We start from the raw sequence: 26162 nt of genomic DNA on the forward strand, positions 1-26162 counted from the left end.
GGCGCCACCATTTTGTACGTGCTCGGCACGTACTAGGGTTAGGGGCGTCCGTGGAACCTGCCCTTGTTACACTATTATGAGAGGAACAAATTATTAAGAGACACAGCACTTAACTGTCTGGGCCAGATGACCCAGAAACAATAAATGTTTTTACCAACGCCCTACAAGCCTGTCTATTTTAGTGATACATCATCTCATTCTCCACACTGATAAAAAAATAAGACAATAAATCATGTTCTTTCTGTTACTTTTGTGGAGAATCCAGATGACAGAACCAAGGCACTTCCTGCTTTTCAGGAACAGCAAAAAGAAAACAGAAGAGTTGATTTACATGTCATCCCATACCTATACACCTTCTTTCCATGCCCTGGAAGAATATGACACAGCAGGTCCTTGTGTCATTCTGAATGAACAGAATTTGCTGTGTATCCAGAATCTCTGAGTTTTCCTTAACCTAGTGCTTACCTACAATTCTTATCAGGTTCAGCTAGCATAGCCATTTCTTAAGGTTAATAGGCCTTGGAGTCTGAAGCATCTAGAGGGCAGAAGGTTAGTTTGGATCATATACTTGGACACCACTTGTATAACTGGGCCAGACATAGTAAAATAAGATAAATCGACTTTGTGCTAGCAAACCAGATTTCTATATATGACAGTGAAAACTGGACAGCAAAAAAGCCACTCATTTGAAATTTTTGGGCTGGACTGCTAAAAAGCTGATGGAATCTGAGAGCAAATTAGGCCAGGATTCTCACTAAAAGCCTAGATGACTAGACTGAGGCTGTTGTACTTTGCACATATCATTTTTAAAAATATATTTTTATTTGAGTTTATCAATAACAACAAAAATATTTGTACTTTGGGCATATCATGAGATGATGTGACTCATTGGAAAAGACAATATAAGAAAATTTATTGATAAGGAATATATGTAATAGTGTGTACGTTAATATATGTATGTTAATGTTTGTATTGGATTGTTTTAATAATAAAATATTTTAAAATTTTAAAAAAAGGAAAAGGCAATATGTTCAGTAATGTGGGAGGCAGCAGGAAAAGTGGAAGGCTGCATGACAAGTGGACTGGTTCAATAAAGGAAGCCACGCTCCTGACACTGCAAGACTTGAGCAGAGTAGTTCATGTCCAAGGCTTTAGGGATGCCATATATCAAAGGTGGCTTGTGAAAAAGGAGAATCTAATATGGCTCTGGGGCTAAATAATAAACTGTCCTTCACTTGGCAGCAAATAACAAGAAAAAGTGTATCTCTTTTCTGTTCTTCCATCTTGCTGTCAAATGAGGCCTTTCCAGATTTATACACAGGAAGATGGAAAGCACTTTGAATCATGTTCTGAAGAAGAAGAAATAAAAGGGGCTCTTTGCAGCCCGGGGAAAAATCGGTTAAAGGGCTTTGAGCCAGCATGTGCAAATGGACAAGAACAAGATAGCTGAACTTGTTCTACAAGTCTATAAATGCTTTATGATATTGCTGGATGCTTTACCACTCTGTGCTAGTCACACAGTGAAACTGGACAGCCAAAAAGTGTGACTCAAAAAGAAACTCACAAAGCTGACATTGCCGACAATAGTAACATGGCACAGGAGATGAATTATAAGTAAAACACCTGGCAGTAAAGGCAACCCAGTCTGTTTCTGCACACTGTCACAATGAAGTGTGTGGACATTTTATAATTGCTAGCTATATGTGTAGAGGTATGTGTGTTGTTATTTTGTTGTTGTTATTTTAGTTATTCATATGCATTCTGTTGCTGCCAATAAACTGTTGGAAAGGTAATGTAATAATTCTGCCAGTTCTGGTTTTACAGGTTCGCTCACTCACAGTGGGAAGCTGTCTCTAAAGGTAACGTTTGAAAAATGGACAAGTCCTAATTCATCTCTTGCTGTTGTTTCACAACTTCCTCCCCAGTAACTGCTAATGTATGTTGCTAAATTGACGAAAGAGAACCAACCCTCTCTCTGTTGTAACTTGCACTAAGTAGTGAGCCTTTAGTAAACTGACACTCACCTCTGTCTCACTGGGCTGGGCCTCTGAAATTACACGGTTCTTAGTGCGCCTGATTAAGAAAGCACTTAAGGCAAACATAGGAACCACTTGTTGCAAGCGTACAATCCTTGAGCCTTTTTGCTGCTCGCAGTGAGTTTTGCAGCTTATATTGTAATCACATTTAAACCAGTTGAAGGGTGATAGAAAGTCAAGTGCCTTCTGCTTCACCAAGGAAGAAAGGATTCCAGCAGCAATCTAAAGGAAAGCTATGGGGATACTATATTCACAGGTAAATAGCCATTTCCTAAACTGCTATCTACTACATTATAACCAGAAGTTACCTGTGCTTGCTTTAAAGCATTTGAAACCTATCATTCAAACCTCTATCAGATCTTAAACACTATATGTTTCAAATACTATCAGATCTAAAGCACTATATCTTTCACTGTATCTTTCAATGAGACTGGGAGTGAGCAGTAGCCATTTTCACACTTTGAATTACATTGTTTTTATGGAAATTTTATGTGTATTGTATTATTACTTTGATTTTTGCAATGGCCATTGGTCAAAAGCAATAAAGATTGATAGAGACTTTGAATTAGATGAGAGTCATGAAGGAGATATTGGAAGATTTATTGTGGCTTATTGCAATTGAAACATACTTTTTTCCTCATAGTCCTCAACTTCCAGATTTATTAATGAGAGAAGCAAAACTAGTGACAAATTATTTCTCTTTCTCTTTCTTCATTTCCATCATCAAGCCCCTCATACGTATAGCCAAAGCTGAGTTTGGGGAACTGTAAGATGGCTATGAAATAATTAAGCGTGCTGCTAAATATTTACCATATATATATATATATATATAGAGAGAGAGAGAGAGAGAGAGAGAGAGAGAAGTTACAGACTGTTAGTTATGTATTTAAGCAGTGGTACAACTTTGTACTAAACTATCTTCACAGATTTGGAAGTAGCCACTTTGATTCTGAAGTGAGGTGGTTTGAATGCTGACAGGATTGGATCCAAAATAGGGTCACTGGGAGCCAACAAAGAAGTGTCAGCTTGGCTGGGGGAAGGCTTTGACTGAAGGAAGCCCCAATTGTTGTTATTGTGTGCCTTAAAATCATTTCTGACCTATGCTGACCCTAATGTGAATTTATCATAGGGTTTTCCTGGCAAGATTTGTTGACAGGGGGTTTGTCATGTCCTTCCTCTGAGGCTGAGAAATGGTCTCCAGAGTCCAGTGGTCTCCAGAGTCCTAGTCCAATGCCCAAACCACTATACGACATTGTTCAGAGATACTGAGCATACCCATTGTTCAGAGATACTGAGCATACCCATTGCAGTTTGCAGTATTATGAAGAGGACTAGCTAATTGACACTCTGAATAGAAGTACTATTCCTGTCCCAAAGTATACAAATTAATTTTAAAATTTAGAGAATAGCTTATTGGTGTTTGCATTTCTGGGGTGCACTGTTATGCTGCTCATGGAGTTGGGAAGTACTGTTTTCCCATTGAAAAAGTCATTATCTTGACTGTACCACTTGGGAAAATGTGAACCCTTGTTAAAAGTGAATAGGAAGGAAGCAGTTCTGTTGTATTTGCACACAAAAGAGCCCACAAACTTGTAGGACTGCATTCCATTTCAGACAGTGATTTGGGCCTCTTGACTTTTTAATCTATTTGTGGTGTTCTTTGACTCTCCCATTTTGTTGAAATGTAAAATAAAACTTTCTGCAGCGTGGACTTGGAAAAATATAATATGGAGTTTAGTTCCAGATTACAGAATAAAGGTATTCTTTATCCAATTGGGGGAAGCCTTTTCACCCCACCTCCATAATGCAATATACTTCTTTGCTGCTGTTGTATGCCTTCAAGTCATTTCCAGCTTCTGGCTACCCTAAGGCAAACTTAATTGTGGGGTTTTCTTGGCAGGATTTGTTCGGAGGAGGTTCGCCTTCACCTTCCTCTGAGGATGAGAGAATGTGACTTGCCTAAATTCCTTTACAGTATAGAAAAGTAGGCATAGAAAAATACAGTATTCATAAGATACTCTGTAACTTTCTATTTTAACTGAAGTCTCTTGAAGTGTACTGACATGAGAGTGAATTTTTTGAATACACTCACAACATCTGTACCTCATTCTTTATTCAGAAAAACTCTCAGAACAGTTTACAGATCAATTCAGATAGCTTTTGCCCTCAGGCTAACATTCTAGTAAAAAGACACAACAACCTAAAAAGAGAGGGGGAAAAGAGAAAAAAAATAAATGCAGGCAACTGTTCCTGATTTTATTTAACATCAGTACTAACCAGTTATGCATCTACTGTAATCCTATCATGCAGTTGGTGGTGTGAAACTTGAATTAAAATTGTTCAAAGAGAGGAGGAGCAGCCACCATCCCAGCAAGTTTTCATCCTGGACTGCATCTGCACTGCAGAATTAATACAGTTTGACCCTGCTTTAATTACCACGGCTCCATCCTATGGAATCTCAAGGTTTGTCTTTTGTTGTGGCACCAGAGTTCTTTGACAGAGATAGCTCACAAAATTACAGCACCCAAAACTCCATAGTATTGAGCCATGGCAGTTAAAGTGGTGCCAAACTGCCTTATTTCTGCTTTGCAGATACAGCCCTTGAGATCTGTGCTGACCAATCGCTATTGGATTGAAAGCCAAACAACTCCAGAAAGATGAATATTAATTTTTTTTGTGCATTGTGTCCAACTTAGAAGACCCAGGTTTGGAGTGAGCCACACAACATGATGTGCCTCATTACAAGGTCTGCAAGTGGAGCCAGCATGGGAATAGAATGAGGAAGGGGTTATTGAGTAACATGCTCCTTATCAGCACATATGGTCCAAGGAGTATGTCTCCTGCTTGCATCCATTCAAGATACTTTTTTGTCGAGGGAGCTTCTCTTAGTCCAACGTTCCCTCACCCAGCTCCATGACTTTGACAGTGTACTCCAGACTTGCCTCAAAAAGGTTTCTTTCTGTGCAAATTCCACAGCCTTGGAACTTTGCAAGCCTAGGGAGTTCCCCTTTATAATAAAAATCCCTCAGGATAGTTACAGAAGAGTGGTTTCCAAATCTCTACCCCACATTGCCCTACTTTTGGGAGCAATCTAATTTTGGATGTTTATGCCTATTCTTATATCCCACCCTCTTATCAAGTCAGCACAAACAGGGCAAAATCCTGCTGGTCAGTTTCAGGTTTTTAAAAAAGCTGATTTTGTCTCAAACCAACCAGTTTCACTGGCTGTACTGAATCCCACAGGATGGGCCTTGCACAGAAGGCAAGGCATAGAGGTCTAATGCTGGTTGGGGCCAGAGAAATAATTGATTAAAGTAATACAAATTCTTGCATGAGATACTTTTTTGGGAGAGTAAAGATGGTATCATCAGGGATGCAGTGGCTTAGTGGTTAAGACACCAATTCTGATGACTGGAAGATCAGAAGGTTGGCAGTTCGAAGCCCGAAGGCTCCATGATGGGGTGAGCTCCTGTCACTAGTCCCAGCTTCTTCCAACCTAGAAGTTAGAAAGTATGCAAATGCAAGTAAATAGATAGGTACTACTTCTGTGGGAAGGTAACAGCATTCTGTGTAGTCATGCTGGCCACATGACCACCAGAGTTGTCTTCAGATAATGCTAGTTCTTCTGCTTAGTAACGGAGATGAGCACCACCCCCTACAGCTGGTTGCAACTAGACATTCATGGCAAGGTACTACCTTTATCTTTAAAGATGGTATAGAGAGGCAGTGTGGTGTAGTGGTTTGAATGTTGGATTACACCTCTGGAGACCAGGGTTTGATTCCCAGCTTGACCAGAACCCCGCTGGGTGACCTTGGGTAAGTCACATGCTTTTAGCCTCAGAGGAAAGCAATGGCAAACATTCTCTGAAAAGTTTTTCCCATGATAGATTCACCTTAGGGTCACTGGAAGTCAGAAATTACTTGAAGACGCACAACAACAGCAGCAGCAGCAGAATGGTATAACAGGGGTAACATTTCAAGAGTAACACAATAAGTAGTAACAACATATGGAATGAGTAACATTTTTAAATGGCAATTTGACAGCACTTTTTCAAATTTTATGTCATTCTCCCTCAAACAATCCATGGTGTTTTGAAGGGTGTGTATATAGCATACATGTTGCTGGGACAGCTATGGGTGAAGAGTAGAAAAGGAGCAGGTGACTAGTAAAAATTAATGCATCAGCAACCCAGTTGCACAAAGCTTTCCCAGCTGGGCACTTTCTGGGTACATTAAATTATAAATTCTACTACTCCCACCCAGAAATCCAATTGTGGCATTGGTACATAGCAGGAAAGTACCAATTTGAAATGACAACTTAAAATTCTGTAAAGTGCACTTCCCATTTTCAGGCAATTGTGTCAACCCAAGTGTTATATGCAATTTTTCCTACCCCACAGCAATACAGTACATTACCTCTTCAATTTTAATGTTAGGTTTTTGAGTTCACTAGTGCTTAACAATATATATTAAGCCTCTTCTATTAATGTTCCAGTTTTGAAATTATTAACAGATGCCCTCTCTGCATGCAGCCAGCATATGGTTGCTGAATTTTATTCATTGATTGACCTACATATTAATCTTCTTTTATATCATAGGATCTTAGGATGGTGTACAACAAAATCAGTCTAATCAATTTAAAACAGTAAAAAGCAAACAAATGAAAAGCACTTTAAATAATTTAACAAGTTGAAGCAAGGTAATTTAAAGCCAGTTAAAACAATTTAAAGCGATTAAAAACCATGCACATGTGCAGATTTGTATAAAAACCACTTAGGCCCCAAAGGCTTAAATAAAGAGTCATGTTTTTACTTGGTGCTGGAGTGAAGCCATCATTAATACCAATAAGGGTTCCAAGGGGAGCATATTTCAGAACTGGGGCATCATGGGGGGCCAAGGCTTGTTCCCATGTCCTCTGGTAATGTAATGGTCCTACTGGTGGTACACAGAGGAGAATCTCTTCACATGAATTTCCTGAAGTGTGCACTCAGGGTTGGGATAGGCTCAGAACTGAAGGCCAGCATGGCCTAATGACTAGGACACTGGGAGACCAGGGTTCAGATCCTGGCTTGGCTATGGAAACCCACTGGATGATCTTGGGCAAGTCACACTGTCTCAGCCTCAGAGGATGGCAATGGCAAATTCCCTTTGAAGAAACTTGCCAAGAAAACCCTATGATAGGTCTGCCTAAGGGTCACCATATGTCGGAAATGACTTGAAGGCACACAACAACAACAGGCTTAGAACGATCACCATTCCTATCCAGTCACAACCCATTTCCTATTTGTAAGAAAGTGACCAAAAATATAAAAATAAATAAATAAATAAATAAATAAATAAATAAATAAATAACAAAAACTCTAGACCTATCTATGGTATTTCTATCTGACATCCTTTTCATATGTGACTTGGAAAGTGCCAGTTATTTTCTGTTCCTTGCCATGTATGTATATTAATTTTATTAGGACTTCGTGATACTACTAAAGTTAGCACAAATAGTTGTGTACTGGAAGGCATTATCTCAGATTGTTTGGCCTCCAGAAGTAAAACATTATTTTCTGTTCTCGTAATGGAGTAGAATAACAAGAATCCATACAGATGCCTTTTCCAGTATGTGTACTCTTTGGTATTTGACGCCAATGAATAAATAATATGACGATTTTGAGAATTTAGTGCTGTTAAAGGCATAGAGCTGTTGCATAAAATGGAATCAATAAAATACAGTTATTTTGTCTGTCAGCCTATTTTGTTGTTGCTGCTGCTTCTGTTTGCCATCCAGTTAGCTTTGATATATGGTGACTTTATGAATGAGACACCTCTATAGGCTGTTATCAAAACCCTGAATCACATCTTGCAAAATCAGTTTGTGTGTATGTATATATGTGTGTGTGGATAAAATCATTATCATTGTTCACTGCATACTGATATTCCAGACTAAGGAGCTTATCAAATGAACTTTATAACTGGATCAAGCATCCTGGGCTGCAGCTGTACGTGGGATGGAAGCGGGGATTATGGCATGCTAAATCACCATCTAATTGCCACCCACCCTCACCCTGGGTCCCAGCCGTGCTCCACCAGCTTCCAACTTTGAAAAGTTGGCTATTTAACATGTGATAATCCCCACCTCTATCCCACGTCCCAGCTGCAGCCCGAGACACTTGATCTGATTTTAAAGTTCATCTGATAAGCTCCTAACACTGCTATGACTCTGAATTCTATTATCATATCTGTAATGTGCTTTTCATCTTTTCCTACTCCCTTCCTCTTTGTCAAGTATTATCATTTTCCCCATGAGACATATTGTTTCATGATATATCCAGTATATAGCTAAGTTTTATTCAGCAGGTAAGAAGGAAGAAAGAAAGAAAAAGACAGTAGTGATGCATATGGACAAAGTATGTCCCTTCCCACCCTTCGAAGATGTTTGGGATGTGTATGTTGCTTCCCAAAAGACATAGGAGAGGGTGTCAAGAGGTAGAGAAAAGCAGCAGCCTCAAAAGAAAAGATGGACAGAGTAATATATAGAAAGGCAGGAACAGTACCAGCAGCCCACTATATTTTCTTCTCTGTTGGATACTTAATGTGCCCACTCTTTGATGCCTGCTATGCCAGCCTGTTCCCTCAGGTGATGAGGAGGATGTTTTTCTGTTAATATTGGCGGGATACAAACCGCCATAAAGTACGCGCTCCGCGCGTACTAGGGTTAGGAAGGGCCGTATTAGGGTTAGGAAGGTTCTTACCTTCCTGACAGCCCTTCCTCCCAGTACGCGCGGAGCGCGTACTTTTTTGCGGTGCCCATCCACATGGGCGCCGCCATGTTGACGTACTGGACGCTGTGCGTCCAGACGTGTCGCGGCGGAAGTGACGTCGCGAGGACGCACTCCACCCCTCGCAGCGCCACTTCCGCGTTCCAAAAAGGAGCGGCATTTCGCCGCTCCTTTTTTGCTGCGCAGGGAAGCCTCGCGGTCTGGCAGCTGGGGCTTCCCTACGCAGCGAATGGCGGCGGCGGGAAAACGGCCCCTTGAGGGCCGTTTGTATCCCGCCATTGTTAAAGCAAGTTTCATGGCTAATCCAAGTGGCTTGTGTAGGCACCAACAATTTTTTTTTAGCCGCAAGCAGAAAAATCCTTTGGGACAGCTCTGGGAGAAAGAGTAGGGGTATGTGGACATTAAATGTATATTGATGGTGAGATTGTGTGTGTAAACCCATCTTCATTACCTCTGCCACAAAGTCATAGATTACTCTCTTGGGATAACATAGGTAGAATGGTATTGGATTAACAAACAAACAAACAAACAAACAAAAAATGACTTAGTCCAGTATTCTGTTCCCACAGTAGCTAGATAGAGAAACCTGTCAGAAAGCTGCAACCCGGTTGTTGTTGTGTGCCTTCAAGTCGTTTCCAATTTATGTCACCCTAAGGCAAATGTATCATGGAGTTCTCTTAACAAGTTTTGTTCAGAGGGGGTTTGGCATTGCCATCCTCTGAGGTTCAGAGAATATGACTTGCCCGTTGTCACCCAGTGGGTTTGCCTGACCTAGATGGGATTCGAGCCATGGTCTTCCCATGCTCCCTAGTAAGTGTTGTTGATAGGCAAAATGTTGATAGACAAAAGGAAGCATTTGTTCACACACTAGTTAAAATTCTATGCTATTTTAACTAGTGTGTGAAAAAATACTTCCTTTCATCTGTCCTGCAACTTCTACCATTCAGCTTCATTGAATGTCTATGTATTATAAGAGAAAAGGTGGGGGGACCTTGAGTGAATCATTCTGATGATTCAATATGAAACAGAGCCAGAGTTGTCAATACCTGGATTTTACTGACAGGAACTATTTGTCTTTTAGCAGTAGATGCAGTAGGCTGAACTGCAACTTGATTGTATCATCTTTTCTCATTTTCCAGATGGTAAATTGGTGAATGTCCTTGCTGAAACTTTAATACCATGATGATTTTTTTTTGGCTTATGTTGTTGATTTTTAAAATTAATTTCATTTCTTAAAAAAAAAGTTATAGTGTCTAGTACCCTGCATCTCAGAGGTATACTTGACTACGTAGCCCTGGGTTTTTCATAATGTATTACATTTTGGGAGAGCCATTTGGTGTAGTAGTTTGAGTGCTGGACTGTGATTCTGAAGATCAAGATTCAATTCACCGTTTGGTCATGAAAACCCACTGGATGAACTTGGACAAGTCACACGCTCTCAGCCTCAAGGGAAGGCAGCGGCAAACCTCTGAACAAATCCTGCCAAGAAAACCCCATGATAGGTTTGCCTTGGGGTCACCCTAAGTTGGAAACAACTTGAAGGCACACAACAACAACAAGATTACTTATATGTAATGTCAAACATTAAATGCACATTTATTTGTAAGCAAGAGAGCCGCAAAAATCACAAAAATGTTCATGTTTCAGACAAAAAGCTTGGGAAATATTTTTGTATAATGTAGTTGCCAATTACCTTCTTAATATACTGATTTCCAAAATTGTGTGTCACATGAGAGAAGATGCATATTTGTGGGGAAAATAAGCCTTTGTTCTGAATCTATCGACAACTTTCTCTGCTTTGGAACAGGGAAAGTTCATGTAACACCACATTTCCATTTCTCTGACACACAAAAAAGGGATCTCATCAACACAATGGGGATGTGGGACACACCAGAATTCTCATTCAATGAAGCTGAATGGTAGAAGTTGCAGGACAAAGATACTAGTGTAACAGCTGAAAGACAGAAGGGAATTCCTGATGAACATGGAACTTTATCGCACAGGGCTCCCAGGGACCACTCTCAAAACAGAACGGAAGGGGCCTGGAATGAGTGAGGGACGAGTGGGGGACGCATTTTATCGCACACACAAGTCCTTCACTCCTTTCGTTCCATTCCCCATCCGTTCCCCATCCATTCCAGAGGAGGAGATCTTTGAAAACTGCTCAAAACAGTTCTCAAAAATCTCCTCTCTGGAACGGACTGGGAATGGAAGGGCAGGGAACGGAATGAGCGAGGGACTCTATGTGCAGTAAAATGCTTCCCCCACTCATTCCATTCCCCTTCTGGCTCCTTTGGGACCTTTCTCGAAGCGTACCAGGAACCCTGTGCGATAAAGTCTTTGATTGTTCAGGTAGCATGGTCTGTCCCTGAATCTTGACTAGTTGAGAAAAGGAAAGAATAGCCTGTTGACTGGCATTGAATTTATTCATTATACAGTTGTATGCCTTCAGTATTATCATATAAACAAATCTGATTGTGTAGCATTTTGACATTCTGCTGTCCATGTCTCTGTCTAGGTACATTTGAAGGATGAGCATGCTGACCTGTCTATTGGTACAGTGATTTGGCTAGGTAATAAGAACAAAATTAGCATATCTTAATTTTGTTCAAATGAAGTTTTGTACAGTATCAGCTCATGCCAATTGGGCTGGGAAGATGGAATCACTGTGATCTAAAGAAATATAATCGCTCATAGCATGGTCCCAGGTTCAAGTGGCTGCAGCTAGTGCGGGGTAATTAAAATAGATTAGACATTCTGTTTGTGTGTTAACACACCTCCTGCTACCAATATTTACTCTTTCCTTTTGTAAAAAAATAAGATGTTCTGCCCTGCAGGGTTCTGTGATACAGGAGAGTACTTTGGGACTCTGTTTTACCTAAGCCAGATGTAGTAGCTGCTACCAAATTTTGGCAGCAGTGCCTGCTGCTGTAGTGGCAGTGTGACCCTCATGAAGCCACAATTCATGGGTACAGTCCCTTGGAGCTTCTTAACTCTGTCATGGTGTCCTTTTGCATCATTAATTACTAAACCTGACTGATTGGGGGGGCGTGACAGACCACCCTAAAAGGGTGGGCTGGAGCCGCCAGATTTTGCTCCTGAGGCAGCCTTCAGCAGCCAAACTGCATTGGCACCTTCCACGCCAAAAAGAACCTGCTAAAAGCAGGTTCTTTTTGGCACACACAGGTGCCACCATCAGTGCAGCATTAGTGCACTGTGGCATGTCAATGATGCAAGCGTGCTGCCCCGACGTACGTATGCGGTACTGCACTTGCATCATCATTGTGGCCCCTGTGCAGATGGGAGGCTGTCATGATGCCAGCGTCCGTACGGACTAGAGTTTGGGAGCATACAATTGGTGTGCACTCCCAAACCTCCTCCCTGTCTGTCTCGGGCCTAACTCTCTTAACCCTAATCCTGCATTCACTCCTTACTACTTTCTCTATGTCTGTCTATTTCAACTCTCATCTCAACTGTCACTGATCAGCATTAATCAAATCCTCTCAGATATTTGCCACTCATTCAATGTTCCATTCTTTTACCCCCCCCCCACAGCTCCTTACCTTATTACTTCTAATACACATATAATAGTAATAATAATAATAATAATAATAATAATAATAATGATTTATTTATAGTTCACCCAATCACAAGGAATCAGGGTGGGTTACAACAGTAAAGAAGGTACAAAGCAAATGAACAACAACAATAAAATAACAATACAATTCACAATAGCAATAAATAGCAAAAAATACATAGCAATTCACAGCAGCAATAAAATTAACAAAGCAGATAACTTACCAATAAACAAAACAAAACAAAACAAAAAAGTAAAAAAGAAAATAATCCCCATTCTCAATCCTCCATCCCAACCCTAAAAAACAATATAAACATTACACAATCTTAAAGCATTACAATCTAGGACCATTGGGGGGGGGGGAGGGGAGACAGCTAGGCTCCTGTGTCTCCAGAGTCTCTCTGCTGGTCCCTGGTGTTTCTAGGAGAGGCATGCATAATAAATTTTGTTGTTGAGTGGCATCAAATTGACTTTGATTTATGGTGACCCCATGAATGTATAACTTCCAAATCACTCTATCTTCCTTGACCAAGTTTATTCAACTATGATGTGCTCTTCCTCTTTTCCTATTGTCTTGTATCTTACCAAGAATTGTTATCTTTTCTAGTGAATCATGTTTTCTCATTACTGTCTCAATTTACTCATCTTGGTTTATAAAGAGAGTTCAGGCTGGATTTGCTCTAAGATTCATTTATTTGTTTTTTTAGCAATCCATGCCATCTGTAAAACTCTTCTTCAGTATCGCATTTCAAATGAGTTGATTTTCTTCATATCAGCTTTCTTAACTATCCAGCTTTCAAAACCATACATACATACATACAAACCACACATAGAAACAGGAAGTAGTATGGGATAGACGATCCCAACTTTTGTAAGACATGGATCTTTACACTTGGTTTCCTAACTCTTTACACTTTTGGGATCTTTACACTTGGTTTCTTTTGGAGACTGGAATGTATATTGAGGATTTCCAATTACAGTGGCCCCTTGTTATCCTCTAGAATTTGGTTCCAGGCCCCCTCGTGGATACCAAAATCCATGGATACTCAAGTCACATTAAATACAATGGCAAAACTGAGGTTTGTTGTTTGGAATGTATACTTTTAAAAAATATTTCCAAGCTGTGGATGCTTGAGTCCATGGATAAATTATCTGTGGATATGGAGGGCCAACTGTAGTAGACCTGTATTTGTTTTCCACATTTGATGACAGATTTTAGTTCGAACTGGGATATATTCTATCTCTGTAGCTTGAAGAAGTTGTTTTGGTATGCTATCTGTTCCTGGTGATTTACTTCTCCAAGTGCTCTGGGGGCAGCTTCCACTTCACTTTCTAAAATTGTAGGATCATTTTCAAATGGTTCTTTCTTAAATGGATCTGTCATCTTTTCATCTCATTTATACAGCTTTTCAGTGTATTGTTTCCATTGTCTTTTTATTTCTACTTGGTCAAATATGTGTTTGTCTGCTGGTTGAAAACCATCTCCACTCTTGGTTTAAACTTTCCTTTGATTTTTCAGCTCCTGTGAAAGAGGTCTCTTGTTATTCTTTTTTTGTTGTCATCTTCTGTTTATCTGCGTTTGTAAAGTAGTTCTCCTTGGCTGCAGCCACATGGCACAGATAATCCAATTTGACAGCATTTTAACTGCCATGGACCAATGTTGCAATTCTGGGAATTGTAGTTTGTTGTGGCACCAGAGCTCTGCCAGATTAGCTCTGCTCTGGTGCCATAAAATTACAATTCCCAGAATTCCATAGGCCCTACTACCAGCACTGCTACCATCAGCATAGCCTCTTACTCCAAAGGAGCATGCAATCCCACCATCCTGGAATGGGGTTTACCATTGGTGGGATAACCAGATTACACACACACACACTAACCTGCCTTTACATACAGTAAATTAAACCATATTTAAACAACATACAACAAATTTCCATGACATCACACCATCTCCCAAATATAATAAAGAGCTTGCAAAAATGAAGTATTTGGGCTTATGACTAAATGAAATGGGATGAATCTCAGAAATACAGGCTGGAGACACTTAAAGGCTTATTCTGCAACTGGAGAGAAGAAAATACTTTCCCATCACCAATTCATCATCAGGAATTGAAAGTGACTGAGACCCTCCTTAGAAAGATGCCCTTCACATATAGAGGGCAATTGAAATAACCCTTCCCTTTTTCCTCCTGCATGTAATGGTTGAATATGGGTTAAATCTTTGGAGTATAAACTACGAGAGGTTTGTGGGAAATAATCTTCTTAATAGAGGATTACAGCTAGAATCTCTGGACCTGTCATGATCCTGTTGCTAATTATCTTGCAGATAAAATTCATATCTACTCTGATGTGAAGGCCATGTTGAATGAAGTAACTAATACTGTACAACTCATTAGCCCCATCTTGTGATTTCTTGCTGAATATCTGTTGATGTAGCTGGGGATGTGGCTAGGCTGTTTGAAAAAGCACAGCTAACCTCAAAAACTTTAAAAGAATAGAATGAATCTCAGGTGTACCTTTCATTTTTCTTTTGTATAGAGGGGATTTATGGGGAACATCATAATACAAAATAACACAGTTTCACTTAGCAACAGCAATACAAAGCTGTCTATTATACAGTTATTCTCAAAGTTCACCAATCTCTCCGTTTATCAATATGAGTCACAGCCAGACTCTCAAAGGGCTTTTATAACAGATGGAATATTGCAGTGTTTCCAGTACCTTGCTACAGCAACCTATGCTGTTGCTAATAAATTAGCTATGAGATCTTTTATGATTTCATCTTAGCTTTCTTGGGTGTAGTTCAATAATACAACTAATACACCAGAAAGTATCTTGACACTTCTTATAAAGTATATATGGAAGGAACTGGCAAAACCCCTTGCCTAAGAAAACCCTATGAAATTCATGGGGTCATGATAAGGTGACAGGCAACTTGAAGGTGTACACACACACACACCCAAGTGTTCCAGTCTGATCTGAATACATTTAACAATATGTTGTTTCACTGAAAAAAAATATACCTAGAAATATTATTTTGAGAGGGAATAAAATAAGAAAAAAGACAGATCTAAATGTTAATTTCTATGTAGATTTTTTTTAAAAAAAGTCAGGAAGGTATATGAAGAAACAGGACAAGGTAGGCTTACAGGAAAACACAGGTGAATATATGGCAAAGCAAAAATGGATTAAATCATGCATCATGTGGGAGAGAGGTCATTTCCCCCTCACTTGCCTCTCCAGCTGGTTCTGATTACCCATGTTTTACTTCAGGCATCCAGGTGCATTAACAATGGCCTGTTACAGACTGCCAAAATAAAGCTGCTTCAGGTCTCTTTGGAGGTATGCTATTTAAATGATGCATGGGTCCTAAGAGTCCGGAGGTCGCGCCAAAGCCACACTCCATTCCTAAGCACCGGAGTGCAGCTTTGCTGCAGCTTCCAGATTCTTAGGATGCATGCATCATTTAAACAGCATACCTCCAAAGAGACCCGAAGCAGCTTTATTTTGGCAGTCTGTAAGAGGCCAAAGTCCTTCAAAAGAGACCTCCAGTGGCTTTTCAAGCCTGCTCACCTGAATACTTGCACTCACATCTCTGTTCCACTGCCAGTCCTGCTCATGATAAACTAGTTTGCATATAGAACGCCAGAGTTTTTGTTTTCCTCCAGCTGCTCAACCCTTAAAGATCCAGTACTATTTATGGGGAAAAAAACACTGCTAATGATGTGGGGGACTAGCAATTTCCCCCCACTGTGTCAGAGACAGCTGCTGATATCATATTTGTACCCACTGGCTACAGTGGTTTCTTTCTTTCCTGGAAAATTTCCAGAACCCAGCAGCTGTCAACAGCAGTCCATGGACCATCACTTTGAAGACCATTGCACTAAAGCACATAGATCTCACTGTTTTGTTTTGCACTGGGCAGCACAGCTGAAACCATTTTCCAAAAAGAAGCGAGTTTGTCTCTTATTATCATCATTATTTATTTATTTATTTGTACCCCACTCCCCTCCCCCCAACATTGGGATTCAAAGTGGCTTGCATCTAAAATCACTGCACAATTGAAAACCTAACAGAAGTGACAATTAAAATGGAATTTCTCTCGTTCTTGAAATCTCATCATCAGCTATGACTGCACAGCTTTTGTTAATGGGTTTGGACTTTGACTAATCTACTATCACCACCTTGTGGATGTAAGCTATGACTACATCTTTAATAATGGTCCTCTTCTAGTTTCTCCTCATATGTAAGGCAGGCAAGGGTACTAATACTTGTGCCTTCTAAAAGCACTTGTGTTGGTTAGTGTGGTGTGGTCCAGTGGTTTGAACATTGGACTATGACCATGGAGAGCAGGGTTCAAATCCCCCACTTAGCCATGAAAACCCAGTGGCTGACCTTCAGCAAGTCACATTCTCCCAGCCCAAGAGGATGGTAATGACAAATCTCTTAAGAAGCTTGCCAAGAAAATCCCATGATAGCCTTAGGATTGCCATAAGTCAGAAAAAGACTTAAAGGCAAACAGCACACACACATACACTAAAGCATTTATGCTGGATTTGTTGTCATGGCTTTATATTCATGTATTTATTTTATTAGAGAAGGGTATATGTATTGAATAATTAGTTCATACATCATTCCTATGTATGTATGTATCATTTCACAATTGCTTCCCTGAGTTGTTTTGCTGTCTCCAGCACCTAAAGAGCTGGGCTAGAGAGCCTGAAAACCCATGTGCCACATTTCAGCACTTATTCCAGCTCCCAGTTTTGCTTTGCTTTCCTTCTTTTTTGCTGAATGAGAGCTGATTGGATATATTTATTTGTTTGATTTATATCACATTTTTCATCCAAATGAAAGGTGGGATATAAGTCGAATAAATACATCTAAATGAAAAGCAGCTTACAATATAAATCAGAACATCTAAAACAATATGTACATTAAGCGTTAAACCATTCATCCAATTAAAACACTGCTTTTAAGTGTTTAACAATTAAAACAGTTAAAATATATATTGCATGCTAAACACAGCAAATGAATATCACTCTGCCGTTGTCAATTATGGCTGAAAACTTACTTTAAAAGGAAGGTCTTTGATTGCTGGCAAAAATACTGCAGGGAGAGGGAAAACTGAGCTTCCATCAAGAGGTAGTTTGAAGCCTTAGAGCAGCCACTGAGAAGACTCTTTGGTTCATTCCATTTCTGCAGGGAGAAGGAAAGGAGAGGAGTGTAGTGCTCTTAGCTGGTGCTCTTGCAAGTCACACCTGAAACTAGGAAATAGGATTTCACTGACTGGACATAACAGAAGTTTCCTCTGTCTCTTGCCTTTTTTGTCTACTGCCCTTAGATTGTGGAATGACCTGCTGGAAGACATTCAACAGCTGAAAATGCTGGCTTCATTTAAAACAGCATTAAAGACATATCTCTTCTGGCAGACCTATCCAATTAACTTTAAATCATGACTTTTAAATCTGTAGATGAACTCTTATAAGTGTGTTTTAATGATTTTATAGTATTGTGGTGATTTTACCACTGGACTACAATGCTGGAGACTAGGGTTAGATTCTCAGCTCAGCCATGAAATGCACTGGCTGACCTTGGGCAGGTCACATGCTCTCAGCCTCAGGGAGAAGGCAATGGCAAACCTCCGCTGAACAAATCTTGCCAAGAAAATCCCATGATAGGTTTGTCTCAGGGTCACCATAAATCAGAAATGACTTGAAGGAACATAACAACAAACTACAATTTTAGCTGTGGACTTTTGTGTTTTGGAACTATGTTTTGTATTTTCATCATCATCATCATCATCATCATCATCATCATCATCATCATCATCATCATTTATTACAATCAACAGATCCAATAAGAGACTCAAGCATAAAATTAAAAACAACACCCAAAAGTACAAATAAAACAGTTACTATCAGCCTTAATCTAAAACACACAAAGAGCTCTAATCCTCTTTGCCTCTGAGAGAAATTTAGCAAGCGACAATGTTACATTTGGGGACTTCCACTCCAACAAGAATCTGATATGGAATTTTCTCAATAGTGGAATAATCAGATTCTGGCCGTCCTCATTATAAAAAGGCAGAAAAATATGCTTCATCAAGTCAACCTCCATGTTATTACAAGGACACCATCTCTCTAAGTAAGATAAAATGTTTTGTATTTTAACATGCTGTACCCCACCTTGAACCTTGAAGATAGGTGGGAAAGAAATAAAATTTATTATTATTATTATTATTATTATTATTATTATTATTATTATTAAGTAGAAAGTAGGAGAGCTTCACAGCGAGGCACAGAATATCTCCAGCAGGATGGATTCTGATACTCCACCGGCCAGATTAAGCCCATGAAACAGAAGGCTAATATCTCTCTACAGAATTTTTCAAATATTACTAAACCATAGCTAAAATTTAGACTATTAACAAAAAAAGGTTTTTAGCCACAAAACCTACATGCACAGTACTCTGTTAATATTCTTAAGAGTGAAAATATTTATAGGCAGAGGTACTTTCCCTTTGAATATTTACGTGGGTATGTTCGTGAAGGATCTAGGTATGTGGTGAAATAGTGAACAAGTTCTTGTAAATGGAGAACTCACTGAGAAGGAATTGGCCTGTCACTATTGCAAATATATTGCTGTTTGAATAGTTTGTTAAAGCCAGAAAACTTTGTTAATCCACACTCTATTTCTTTCCTTTTTTTTCTCAGCCCATTTGTCAGGCAGCGTATAATAATGACCTGAATGAAGTTCAGCTCCTACTGGAAGAAGATAGCAAAAATCTGAACATCCAGGACAGTTTTGGTGGAGATACACCATTAATTTGTGCTTGCAAACAGGGGCACAACAGAATAGCCAGTTACCTTCTAAAAATGAATGCTGATGTCAACATCAAAAATAAGGTGAGGATGAACAGCAACCACAGAGTTGAGATGGTCTTCTTCTATGAAAATGCCATTAAAACATTTAGGAAGCGTTCATGTGTGAAAGCCTGATACCTTTAGTAAATGTCAGGAGACTGTCGGCTCTCCTCCAGTGTCCTTGAATCATTTGGGGAGAGGCAAATTCCTATGAATACAAAGTTTTTGTTCATAGGAATTTGCCTCCTCCCGAACAATTCAGGGATGCTGGAGGGGAGCCAATGATTCCCTGATGTTTAGGAAGCATGTCAGGCTTTCACGCACTCACACTTCCTAAACATTTTAGCTGCATTTTACCAGTGCTTAAGTGCTGGTCTGAAAATCATCCATTGTTACTAAATTCAGAATGTGTTTTATACCTAGCAGGGAGGGGGAAGCATTCTATTCACATTAACTCACACAACTAAGGCTTTTAACAATGTCCACCATGATATTATTATAGGCAATCTGATAAAATGTGAGCTAGAGAGTGCTATTATTTTGGTGGATTTATTGGTAAATAGACCAAACTCGAAGAGTGTTTACTGATGCCTGTTGTTCAACCTGGAGAGAAGTGACTAGTGGGGTGCCTCAGGGCTTTGTAGAATGAACAGAGTATCTGCCCAGTCCCAAACTAGACCAAATTGCTAGTGTGTAGGCTCTGGTATATATATACTCAAAATCATATCTTGGGGCATTAGTTTTGGAATTAATGGGTTACTTTACTGCTAAATGGTTTCCCAAGGGGAGAAGAATGATCGAGAGATTGAGGAAATGTTCAGATGATTGGTGTGAATATCTCAGACAAAGGAAATCTTTAGCTCTTGGAGAAGTGTCCTTGGTCTGTGTATGCACCGACATCTCCTTTGGTCAAAATCCCATCATCACCCTCCATATACAAAGGGATTAGGCTGATGTATTTGGGTGATCTCATTGTAGTGAGTGCTTCTGCTTCCTCCCTTGCTAGGGCCAACCAGATTTCCAGATATGGTATGGTCAGGTTTCTGCAGTGGGGTTGCCTTTCCAGGTCACCCATCCCAACATCTTTTTTAAAATATTAAATTGATATCAAAATGGAGGAGTGATCTGGGGCCTGAGCTTGGGATAACAGAACACATTAATGACATGGAAAAAATGACCCAGCAGTTTGATTCTTGCTGCTAGATATACCAGTATAAATATGGCAAAGTACAGATAAATGTACTTAAGCTGATATGTGTAAACGAAGCAACTTTATCCTTTTGTAGAACTATTGCCCCTCTGAGGCCTCTTGGTACTGATTTTTGGTTTCAACAGAATTAATGGGAAGCAAGCACTGTTCCCCAGAAGACCTCCTTGGGCACATTCTGCAATGAGGAGCTGGTGAAAATCTGGACAAATTACAGTTACCTATGTTATGTGCAAAAAAAAAAAAGTGTAAAATAAAAGAATTGAAAACTCTGCCTATTTATAACGATAGCTCTTTCATTCCTGTCTAGAAAGAACGAACATGTTTGCATTATGCTGTCAAAAAACGGTTTGGCTTCCTTGACTATTTGCTCATTATCATCTTAATGCCTGTTATGCTTATTGGATATCTCCTCATGGTAAGTTCTCCGAAAAACAAACATGAAAACTGTTTCTCTCTATTCTAGTCTGTCCTGCACTTTACTGTATGGAGATGTGTCTATAATGACAAAGTTTAGAGGTCTCTCTATTATAGGCACTCCTTTATTATAATACCATTTTATCTCCCTTTAGGAATTAGGGAAGGGGAGTTTGACTTTACTATGGCGGAATACAGACCGCCCAAAAAGGTTTGCTGTATGAGGGAGCCGCAGTGGATAAACTGCACGGTTCCCTTGCGCAGCAAAAAGAACTCACAAAAAGCAGGTTCTTTCTGCAGCGCGGTTGTGACGCTGCAGTGCACCAATGGTACACTAGTGGCATCACAATGACACCGGGACGTGTGGACGCTAGGTGCTGCCATTTTGACGCCCTCATCACGCGCGAGGGGCGAGTCGCGTCTGGAAGTGCTGCCCCTCGCATGTAACGACAGCACCCCGTAGGGCCCGTCTGTACAGCACCTATATAAACCTTACAGTATTCTAGATTGTCTCAGTTCCACATTTATTGATACTGAAAGTAACATATAACCATTACATTTTAAGTGAGGAACAGAGTCACTTGACATCAAGATGAGTCTGTCACTGGCATCTGGATCACCTCTCAAATTCTTAAAGGCCAAATGTGATTGCCATATGTGATAATGAAACATGTATCTTGTGACATAACTATGCACATGATGACATAGCACAACTGAACACAGCTCCCTAGCACATAGAAAGGCATGTGGAAACGGCACATTGAAGCATCTTTTGTGTAGGAATTTTTACACGTGATGAAGAACATGCTTTTGACTATGGGCCCATATACACCAGTGGTCCTGGCTCATTCCTACCTCAGACTGACATGGCAATGGGCAAGTGTTTGCATCTGGTCTGGCTTATATCAGCTTAGAGCTATTGGCCTGCATCATCTGTATGTGATGGCACCTGGCTGGAAGGAACACAGGCCTTTTGGCCCATGGTTTCCATTCTTATGTTCCATAGAAATCAATGAGGTGTAAGCTGATGTACATAAAATTACATTGAGCTGAAACATCAGATTTCCTTTTTCCCTGAAAAAGTTCAATACTAGAAAATCTGAATAATAATAATGATAATGAAAAAAAAGACCTGCCTTTCCCCCCACACAAAATGCAAATAATAATAATAATAATAGTGTCACAACTTTGTTTGGGTGACTGTGTGAAGGGAAGTCTTAATTATCTCACTATTTAATATGATTCTTTTGCAAACTGAATTAAACATGGATGGTCTTTCTGACAATCTCCCCTTTCTCCCAACATCTGATAACCAGGTATCTAAAAGTAAGCAGAATGAAAACCTAATCAAGATGCTACTTAGAGCTGGTGTAGATGTTAACGCTACTGATGATGTAAGTAGACCTGCCCATTGGTCTGTGCCATTTTCTAAACCTTAGAAAAATCACTCTACCGTATAAAGTAGTATTTATCTATATGAATGTTCTGGTTTAGAAAAGGCCAATATTTGTGCTGCTGTGTGAAACCCTATTTTGATGCATCTTTTGTTTAGAAAAATGCATCTTTAGAGCACTTCTTTATGAAGAGATGCCATGGATCCCTCAACTCTTTACAAAAGTTTCTTGTGTTTCCTTTGACAATGTGTAGTGATCATGAAGGGATTAGATATTTATTAAAATATGTATATTTATATTTCATCATCATCATCATCATCATCATCATCATCATCATCATCATCATCATTATTTATTACACCATTTATACCATGCCCTCGGCTTACATGCCAAACAGTTTAAAAACATTAAAATAATTTAAATAAGTTAAAAACATATTAAACAACACAGTGATTTTTTTTAAAAAACAAGATTTTAAAGACTTAAAAGATTTTAAAACTTTGTATAACAATATTTGGGTTGAATTAATGAAGCCCAAAGGCCTTGATGAGTAGGAGAGTTTTAACCTGGCACCTAAATGAAGTGAGTGCTGATATCAGTCAGGTCTTCAGGGAAAGGGCATGCCATAATTGGGGTGCTATGACTGAGAAGACCCTCTTCTGAGTTGGATCACAATGTATTGATCCCATTGGTGGGACACAGAAGAGACCCCCCCTAACAGACTTTAATCCTCAAGCAGTATGCGGAGAGGCACTCCTTCAAATATCATGATTCCAAGCTTTTTAGGGTTTTAAATGTCATCAAAAGCACGCTAATTTGTGCATTTTTTAAAAAATTACATTGAAAAAAAAAAACCCCGGTATGAATGTACCTTTGCCTAAACTATTCTGATCAATTTGAAGAAACCACTTAATTTAATTCCTATTTTAACATTTAATTAAAGACAGAGTTCTTCATAAAATAGGGCTTTATGAAATAGGCCAAATTATTAAAAGTGTGTCACAACTGCAACTTGACTGTTCTGTACTCTTGTTCTTTTCAGTCAGGAAGAACAGCCCTCCACTATGCATGTGAAATGAAGAACCAGTCCATCATTCCTTTACTAATTGAAGCAGGGGCTGATCTTTCCATAAGGGATAAGGTAAGACAGACAAAGCTTTAAATTGAAATATTTATGACTGTTCTTAACTAGGGAGATTATCTCACCAATATCCCCGACTGGATAGACGTGCATTTAACTTGTCCCCGCCGGATCCTATCTCACTGCCCCGTGGCCCGGCAGTAGGTAGCCTCTATGCAATCTGGATTTGTCCCATAGCTTTTTGAGAACGCGATTTGGCATGCAATAATCTTTTAGGATTGTGGATCTCCTAGGATTGTGGTTCAACCTATGCTTTGGAGTAGTCCAACTTTTGTGAGTGAGAAAAGCTGTTTCTATGTAGTGATTTATATTTGGAAAGAAAGAACATCAGTGAGGCTCTTCCCTCCTTCTAGTGGGGCATAGACCGTTCATTGTTTCTCCTTTGTTCTTCTTAAACATTGGAAAAAATCCTTATGTATCATAAATATGTCCAACATTTGGGTAATCTAATCTGGTTTACAGCATCTAGAAACAGAATGCTAAATGAATGTTGAAACGATTTTAGTTGATAACTCCAGAAAAACCAAAAGCTGGACCATTGTGAATTAGAGCCTAAATCCAATAATGAATCCTAACTAAAATAGATCCAGAAAAATCAATGGAAAATGTATTAGTGTTGAATCAACAGGTTTTCACTGAGGTGTCTACTCTGGTTGGGTTTAGCAACTGGACTTAGGCCTTGGTTTGAATTGATGTTGTCACTATCTTTGGGGAAAAGGCAGAGAATAAAGGTAATACAGTATCACACAGCTAAAGACAGCTTCTACACTTCCTACTTTGGTCATGCCAGTAATGCCAGGGGTATCACTATGGGGGTGCAGGAGGTGCGGACTTCACCAAGTGATACCTCACAGGGGGGTGGGTCTGGCAGGGCTGCTGGGCAGTAGCGTCACTGGGAGGGGTGCAGGGGGTGTGGACCGCACTGGGTGACACTCAAGAAGGGGGGTGACACTAGATCGGCTCTCTAACTCTGTGTGGGGCCTTTTTGGGATGCCCAAACCCCACATGGGGTCTTTTCGGGCTACCCAGACCCCGTGCGGGGCCTTTTCGGGCAGACTAGACAGGATATGAATTAAATAAGTAAACAAAGAATATAACATAATACTCAAAATTGGTTCCTTTGGTTGTTTTTATTGTATACAGGCTTTACAAAAGTGATCACCTTCAAGTGGTAGTACAACAGAATCACTACATAAGCTTCCAGTATTGACTACAGTGGAGAAAAGCCTGAAGTATTGATTTTTTCCCTAGATTGGGTTTCCTTCTAGAACGTATAGGAATTTGCTTTGAAACCAAACAGTTAGCCATAGTGAGCATAATTCAAAAGAAGAATCTCTTGCACAATTCACACTTCAAGATTGGTACTCTTGCACTGTAGCTGTGGAATCTTTGGAGCTACGGAAATAGAGATTATATACAATATTTTCTTGGAGAGGTGAATATGTCAAGTTTGATCTTGTTGAGATTCTCAGATCCACACTGCTGAACTCATTTTGCCTCAACTCAATGTGAACTTTCCCCCTTATAAACAAATATACATATGCATCTGTGAGCATGTTTTATTTTCAAATGTATTAATGTTTGTATGCATATACTTACTGGTTAAAACATATTTGTGCATTTTTTTACATAATTGTGACTGTTTTCTTTGCAAAATTTACAAGTAAACACAGGATGCCAAATGCATTTTTTTTAAAAAAAATTATGGAATGCATCACATACTCAGCAACATATGAATTTCTGACCATAAACTGTATTCAGATCCAGGAGATGAGGAATGGGTAAATCTATTTAAGAAACTGTCTCTGGAGCAAATTTCTCGCTCATCCTGCTTGGTATTGCTTTCTTCAATAATTGTTTCCATTACTTATCTTCTTCAGGAAGAAGAAACTCCACTGGACATAGCAAGAAGACTGAAGTTTATAAACATAGAGTCCATATTGAAGAAGGAATCCTAGACCCTGGGTTGTTGTCAGAGTTATTATCACTGAGACTATTGGATAATTCACTGTAATAAGTGCAGTTGCATTCCCATGTTACAGTGAGCTCATGTTTAGAATGAGTGACATATGTGTGCAACGTAGGCACATAGCATTGAATCTGCTGCTCTGTACTGAGAGCTGATGGAATTTGACCCAAAGAACATGTTCAGTTTTGTGAATATTAAGCTGTGTTAATGGTTTGCCTCCCTCCCAACATAAGATACTCATATGAGTATCAGGAATACTATTTATTTGTCATGCCTTATCTGAAAACATTGCAGTTTAAAGCAACTTTAGCAATAAAAACCTTTTTTGTACAATTAGTCACAAGGAGTATCTAGTATGATTTTTTAAACCATAGAATAAAGCATTGGAAGGAGCCAAAATACTTTCCTGCCCAAGAATTGCCAAATAAATATTTGTGGTCTATGTTGGCTTTACTCTTTTTCTCACCACACTGCAGTTCTCTCAGTTTCGGAAGCCTAGAGGCAAAACCATACCAAGTCGTCAGAACAAAATGAAAATTAGGCTACAGTGGCTGAATCCATGCAGGGCCTATATGCCAGCTACATTTCACAGTCTACTGCTGTGGTTTGACTTTGGTTAAAATCACATCCATTTTAAAGTGAAGTAAAAAAAATTTCTTGGAAGTCACATTGGTACAATGTGGCATGTCTACAGGTTCATGATTTTGGACTTAGGACACATGACCATAACAGTTGTGCCTTTTCTTCTTCCTCAGCATGCATAAAACCTGTCAACCAAAAGCTTT

The 26162-nt window shown here is 39.5% G+C and overlaps 1 protein-coding gene across 2 annotated transcripts; it reads left to right on the forward strand.

The window, feature by feature from the left end:
* Nucleotides 1-2178: 2178 nt before the first annotated feature.
* On the forward strand, nucleotides 2179-25764 carry LOC149318711 (ankyrin repeat domain-containing protein 22-like). Of its 2 annotated transcripts, XR_016280081.1 has the most exons (7): nucleotides 2179-2292; nucleotides 19100-19291; nucleotides 20767-20874; nucleotides 22190-22267; nucleotides 23310-23408; nucleotides 24552-24640; nucleotides 25289-25374. XR_016280081.1 is itself a non-coding variant. In XM_089510334.1 (6 exons), exons 1-6 carry the CDS (start codon nucleotides 2272-2274, stop codon nucleotides 25364-25366), a joined length of 576 nt encoding a protein of 191 aa, XP_089366460.1. In that variant the 5' UTR covers nucleotides 2179-2271; the 3' UTR covers nucleotides 25367-25764. The 2 variants fall into 2 exon arrangements, 1 of the variants encoding a protein (XP_089366460.1); XM_089510334.1 differs by lacking the exon at nucleotides 24552-24640 and having other exon boundaries at nucleotides 25289-25764.
* Nucleotides 25765-26162: the final 398 nt, after the last annotated feature.

The sequence above is a fragment of the Sceloporus occidentalis genome, unplaced genomic scaffold (assembly GCF_023333645.1).
Source record: "Sceloporus occidentalis isolate IW3139 unplaced genomic scaffold, rSceOcc1.0.p SCAF_2, whole genome shotgun sequence".
Lineage (NCBI taxonomy): Eukaryota > Metazoa > Chordata > Lepidosauria > Squamata > Phrynosomatidae > Sceloporus > Sceloporus occidentalis.